The sequence below is a fragment of the Arachis hypogaea genome, chromosome 3 (genome assembly GCF_003086295.3).
Source record: "Arachis hypogaea cultivar Tifrunner chromosome 3, arahy.Tifrunner.gnm2.J5K5, whole genome shotgun sequence".
NCBI classification, from domain to species: Eukaryota; Viridiplantae; Streptophyta; class Magnoliopsida; order Fabales; family Fabaceae; genus Arachis; species Arachis hypogaea.
Window position 1 is genome coordinate 22,523,916 of NC_092038.1, and position 6,989 is coordinate 22,530,904.

At 28.9% G+C, this 6,989-nt stretch overlaps 1 protein-coding gene across 1 annotated transcript; it reads right to left on the reverse strand.

Moving 5' to 3' along the window:
* Positions 1-3,805: 3,805 nt before the first annotated feature.
* On the reverse strand, positions 3,806-6,180 carry LOC112789856 (trans-resveratrol di-O-methyltransferase). The gene is made up of 2 exons (XM_025831948.3): positions 5,328-6,180; positions 3,806-4,291 (listed from the first exon to the last, which is right to left on the reverse strand). The coding sequence occupies exons 1-2, from the start codon at positions 6,147-6,149 to the stop codon at positions 3,977-3,979; spliced, it is 1,137 nt and encodes a 378-aa protein (XP_025687733.1). The 5' UTR covers positions 6,150-6,180; the 3' UTR covers positions 3,806-3,976.
* Between the last annotated feature and the right edge of the window lie 809 nt (positions 6,181-6,989).

The window sequence follows — 6,989 nt, forward strand, 5'->3', positions numbered from 1 at the left end:
AAATTGAAGCACTAATCACTAAAGATCTAAGTAGTTCTCATCGTCGTCTTCCTACAGTAAAAGGAGTTCGATTGTGGAGACTTGCGACCATGTGGCCGAGTTTATCGTATAAATTTTCTAAGAGTAATTTGGAGAGGCACAAAATTGATGAACTTTCATGGATTAAAGCAGCAAGAGATTGATAGAGTCTTTGCATAGTGATACTACGTGAGCAGAAGACAACAGTATTCAGCCAAAAGTATAAAAAATCTACATGTTCATCATCAGAAATGGGACTATCACCTTGTCCCATGTTATTTTTTACGAATTCTCTATAAGATGAGTTGTCCCAATTGATTTTATATTTCTTTGTTGGTTTCATATTGGAAAAAATATTGATCCTTGAAGGAGGTAGTCTTGTGATAGCTACCAAATCGAATAGAGTCAGACCAACCATCCTACATGGTAAATGTAGATTGTTGGTCGATTGACTCCAGAAGTACAGGGTGGCTCTAATCATCTAATGGTGGGTGGTGAGTTGGTATTGAGACAATTGAAGCAGATCATATATACCATGTCAAGTCTAGAAATCCTTTTTCTTTTGTTCGATTCTTTTGAACCAGGCCAGATAGTTGACACTTTTGGATGAAGTTGTTGAGCTATTTCGAAATGTCTTGGTATGGTCATCAAAAGGAGCCATGTACATATCTTTTTTATCAATAGTTCTTGATCAGGAAAAGAGAAAAAAAAAAGAACTTTATTAATTTCAGAAGGAGGAAGTAGAGAACTCAAAAAACAATACATTTAGTTATCAATGGTAAATGGAAAGATAATTTTTTTTTTTGCATTAGCAGCATCAACTGAGTTTTCAATGATAATGTCGTGGTCTTGAGCTAAAATTTGAAGATTCATACATGGAATTTCTTCCACTGTTTCTTTTCTTTTATTAGAAAGAGAAAGGTTGCTGTTAGTGGCCCATGGCAATTTTGAAAAATCACAGTAATAATAGGAGTGAAGTAAAAGAGAAGAGTCTTTTTTGGTAATATATATATATATATATATATATATATATATATATATATATATATATAAACATATATAATGAATGAAAATACCTTGGAGAAAAAAAGTTAACCAAGTTGAATCCTGAGAGAAGTGTAAAGAATTTGAGAAAAGAAAAATGTTTTTTTCTTGCAGGAGCTATATTGGAAAAATATAATGTATATAAAAGGGAAGTAGAATGGTGTTGTGCCAGAAATGAACGCGTGATGAAGAAGTTTTTGGAAAAAATTTAAAAGATTAATGAAGTGAGATATTGATAGAGGGAAGCTGAAAAGATAAAGCTAATAGGAAGTTGAACGTCCAGAATCAATGAAAAGTGTGCATGATGAAATACGCATTTAATGGATGCGATGAGTGGAACAGTTTTCTAAGTTAGTGTTAGTTATGGACTTCAAACGTTTTTTGAATTTAAACGTTTTGAATCGACGAGCTTTTTTATTTTTGATAAGTTGGAAGTTATCAATTCAAGGGGACAAATTATTGATTGAATATTTTGGTATATCGGTGAAGTGTACAGATCAAAAGAAAGATAATCAACCTCAAAGGACGTGGTACGATGTACTTGAGTTAGTCGAAAAGATAAACTCATTAATTTAGTTAGTTAAAATCGAAGGCATTACTTGTTTGGATCCTGTCGGTGGGTTTAGGGTTCATCGAAAGAAGGTTATTGATAAGCAAAATAGGTTTGATCGATAAAGCTTGTCGAAATAGAATTAAGCAATCAGAGCAATGATAATGTTAATAATCAAGGCAGTTGAAGACGGTTATCCATCATTTAAGTGGCAGAACGGTTATGCTTAGATTTCTTGCATATGGAGCACATGATGGAATTTGATTGGTTGAAAAGATTTATAAATAGATAAAGTTTAGAAGGAACAAGAGTTGGAATTCAGTTCCAAAAATACTCTGGCACACTCATATCCTTAGAAACCTTCTGAGTCTGCAAAGAGTTTTCTTTTTTGTAGGATTCCTTCCATATCTTTACATTTTTTTAAGTTTCTTGCAATTTATTATCTTTTCTGCAATTTACTTTTCTTTGGCAAACATTTTCTTTTCTTTTAATATTTTTGTATTGTATTTGAATTCAAAGTCTTTCAACCCTGTTGAAGGCATTTTGTTATTTTTCTTTAATTTTAAGGTCATTTACTTTACTTCCTGTATTTTTAATTTCAAGTTGTTTAAATTCCTTTTACTTTTCAAGTTTTTCTTTTTGTTCAAGAACAAAATCTTTGATACACGTTTAAAAACCAGTACTCACAAAAGAGGAGTAGGTTCTACTCTCAGATATTAAATATTAGACATTAGATATTGAATCAATCACAATTTGCTAAAAATATGCATAACAGCTTGAAAGAAAATAACAAAATAAATTAAATTCAAATATTCATATACATTGACACTTCATGATCTTTCTTTAATTATATCAGACTGAAAATTTGTAGAAATTTAGTGTAGTTTGATGTGTTGAATGGAAGTCCTAGTAAAATTCTATAGCTTTCTTATATTTATAGAAAAAAAATCTGTATTGTAATGAGTGATTATTAATCTCTTATTCACATTTTTATTTGAGCAATTTGTATAAATAAAATGAATGAGAGAAAGTGTTACATAAATACAACAATAGGAAAAATCAGATACAAATACAACAAATCTCATTATATGTAATCCGCGACACCTTAACGCAGATTCTATTTACACATAATCCTCTATATCCTGTCGCGGATTACGTTTAGAAGAAAAAACACATAAACCGCTATACTCTGTAGCGGTTTATGAAGAGAAATACCCAAAGTGTATTCCGCGAGATCCTGTAGCGGATTACGAAGGAGTTGGCTCACTATATAAACCGCAATACTCTACAGCGGTTTCTTCACAATGTTACTACTTGGAAATGGCTATGTGTGTGTTTGGCAAACGCATTGGAGAAAAGAGAAGTAATTCTACCTTTGAACACACGTTCATGCAGAGCTAAAATTAGTTTATATAATGAGCCAATTCCTTCATAATCCGCATGATCTCGTGGAATACATTCTGGGTCTCATAATAAACCGCTACAGGGTGTAGCGATTTATGTGTTTTTGCTTCTAAACGTAATCCACCACAGGATGTAGCGAATTACGTGTAAATGAAATCTGCGTTAAGGGTGTCGCAAATTACATATAATGAGTAAATGGAATCCGCATTAAGGTGTCGCGAATTACATATAACGAGGTTTGTTGTATTTGCGTTTAGTTTTCCTATTGTTATATTTACGTAACACTTTCTCTCCTCCATTTTATTTATGTAAATTGTCGATTTTATTTTACTCTCTCTTCAAATTTAACTACCTATATTCTTACTATATTTTGATGGTTAAGTAATAATTTTCACATTCATTTCAGATTAAGGGGTCAAATTTATTTTCCACGTATTATTTGAACTTTTTTAATTAGACCTGAAATTTTTTTTTCACTCTAACTAATTTTTGTCGTCCAAAACACTCTGTGTTATTAACCATCGACCGACTGTAGTCGAAATAATTATCGGTCGAAAATTTGTGCTAACAGAATCATTGATGTGATGCATGTATGTGGAAATTGTTTCCCACGTTTTCATATTGATATAGAACGTGGAAACTGAAGAAATTGTTTGGCACTTTTCATCCACTTAATTATTTATATTATCGATGTATGAGGAAATTGTTTGCCACTTTCATCTAGTGCTATATATATATACTCTGAAACAGAAATAGATTCATAAAATAATGAATACAGACAAAAGGAGATGAAAATAAATGTTTTCCTTATTTTCTTTTAAGAAAGCACAGCAAATACATTAATTTTTTATTTTATGAATAGAGAAAAATAAACAAATTTCACAAACAATACATTATTCAAAGGCATCTTTATATATGATGCTCCATTATTTCACAAAACACTTCTTGCTACTTGCATTTTTATGGAAAGATTTCAATGAGAGATCTTAATCCCAAAGCTGATAAGTTTATCTTGTAGCTACTAAAACCAGCTGAGAAAATTAAGTTTGCCCATTCTTTTTCATTTCTCTCTTTTCCGTTGACTTCTACCATCATCAACATATCAAAGAAAAGTTGGGTTTCAATTGATTTATTATCTCCATCACTCTTTTCATCATCCACTACCATATCAATGACAATAACTTTTCCTTTTCTTCCTTTGCTTCTTGTGATTGCTTCTTTGCAGTTCTTCAGTATTTTGATACATTTCTCATCATTCCAGTCATGCAATATAAACTGCATTATTTCATGCAACGTAAACATTATAATGAACAATTAATAATTATTTGAATCACTTACATATCATAAAATTATTACCTAGAGAGTAGTTTAAGTAAATTTTTCTTCCAAAGAAAAAAGAGATTAAGTATTATTGGGTCCCATGCTTAATGATGTTAGTTTTAACAACCATCACCATTATTATATTCATTATTGGATCTATCTTTAAACTCCTAAATTGAATAATTTGGCTCAACTTGTTGCTTGTTTTGGAAGGTTTTTCTTGTTTGGAAGCGTTTTTTTAAGTAATATTTTAATATGTTCTTCCAAATAAAGAAGGCAATAACTTTCATACACACTACTATAAATCATGATAAGGTAATCAATTTCGGTTGATTTAGTAGTTAGTTTACTAATTTGTAACTCATTAATCTATAATAAATTTTTAAATAAAGTTTCAATCTACAACATATAAATTTTTAGCCTGCTAAATTGAATGAGACATTACTAATTATAATTATTTTTTTTCTGTTAAACTCATTACTAACAATAATAAATAATGATTTTAGTTAATATATATTTTAAAAATATATATTAAAATTATTAATTGAAAACGTTAGTTTATATAAAAATTTAAAACTTTAAATGTTTAGTATATTTATTTAAAAATAAAAAATTTCTACTAATAATATAGTATTGTATCTCTTTAACTAAATCATAAATAATATAAAAATGATCCGGCTATAATTTATAACACGGTTAATTGGTCATTGGAGACATCATTATTAATTCTCTAATTTTAATATACATATATGTAAATAGAAATACTGCGCGTACAAGTTTCATCGTAAATCAAGTTTAACCAAGTTGAATAATAAAATTAAGATGAGTAAGTAAGTAAATATGATGAGAATAATTTTTATTGATATTAGACTAATTTAATTTATTAAAATTTAAAATTTAAAATTTAAAATTTTAAGTACAAACGTAATTCAAAAGAAAAATTTAACTGATAGTAAAATAAATAAATAACTCCCTAATCGAACTAATTTACCTTCAAGAAAATGGCATCTGAAGGAGGAATTGAGTCAAACATATCACCTCCAACATATTTGAGATTCCCAGTTCCTTGCAAGCCATGAACAACATGTGGAAGATCAAACACAACACACTCTATTTGTGGAAACGCCTTAGCAAGAGCCTTAGTCATAGTTCCTGTGCCTCCACCCACATCAACCAAAGAATCCAACCCTTCAAACACACCCTTACACTTGTCAAACAAAATACTTGAAACAAATGGAGTATCGGTTTCCATGGCATCATTGAAGAACTTATTGAGTCTTGGCTCAATACCAGCATATTCCCAAAGTGCCATCCCATGCCTCATGTAAAACGATGTGGGACTATCGTTTTTGAACCATGCCGGTAAATCGTACCACGGTTTTGTTAAAATGGGATCAAGCATGGCAGACAAGAAAGGAAAAAGACTCATAGGATTGTCTTTGAGCAACAACTTAGATGCATCGGTTAGGGAATAACTCGATTCTGGATCGCCTTTGGAAGAGATTTGTTTAGAGAAAAAGCCAGAATGAGTCAAAATTCGCATCAAGCGATGGATGGATTGTGTTTTGTTGGGATGGATTTGTAGAGAAGAAATGAGTTTTGAGAGTGGCATGGGTTGGCCATGGTTGTGTATGGCATCTGGAATTCCTAAGTCAATTGCACATTTGAGGGACATGGAATTTATGAAGCTGAAAATGTGGTTCCATACATGGCTTTGAGATTCAAGCAATTTGGAAGCATGGTCTACACCATTGGATTCCATTAGTATTGCTACCTGAACCAGAAGTGTATTGATATATATGTTTGTTTTCATTTGTGGAACAATAAATTACATGGGTCTATTTATAGAAAATCCTTGTGTGTGTGTCATAATAATGAAGGCGTATATTAATAATAAAGTACATACTATATTGCTAAAAGTTTAACAACAAAAAATGCAATTATCTTTTAGATTTTGTTTTATGTACAATTTGTTATATTTAAAGAACTTTTAAAATAATCAATATATTAGATATATATTAAAATTAGCCATCGATATTAAAGTATATATTAAAATATAAAATATATATTAAAAATAAGTTAAACTATGTATATATGACTAATTTCAGTGTGAAAAAAATATTTTTGTAAAACAATATATTCAAATATGAATCTCTAAGTGAAAAAGACCTTTTGTAAATAATAATCTCTCTTGCAAGATATGTAAATATTTTTTTTCTCTATTTATTAATATACACTCTCTATTTGACTAAAATATACATTCAATAATCATTATATATATTAATAATAATTATTTAGTTTATTCAGATTATAATATTTAAAAATATAAAATATTTATTTTAGTTTTTATGAATAATTCATGATTAATAATAAAATATTAAACATACAACAATAAAGATCTATTACGTTAATAATAAATATATATTTTATTATTATTATTATTATTTAAAATAACCATATTTAATTATTATTATTATTATTATTATTATTATTATTATTATTATTATTATTATTATTATTATTATTATTATTATTATTATTATGGTTTAAGTAATAAGTTTTATTTATCCTTATAAAATTATCTTTTCGTTTTCGTTCATGTAAAATTTGTTAAGTGCATAATCGCATCCAGGTTAAATGTTAACGTTGCAAG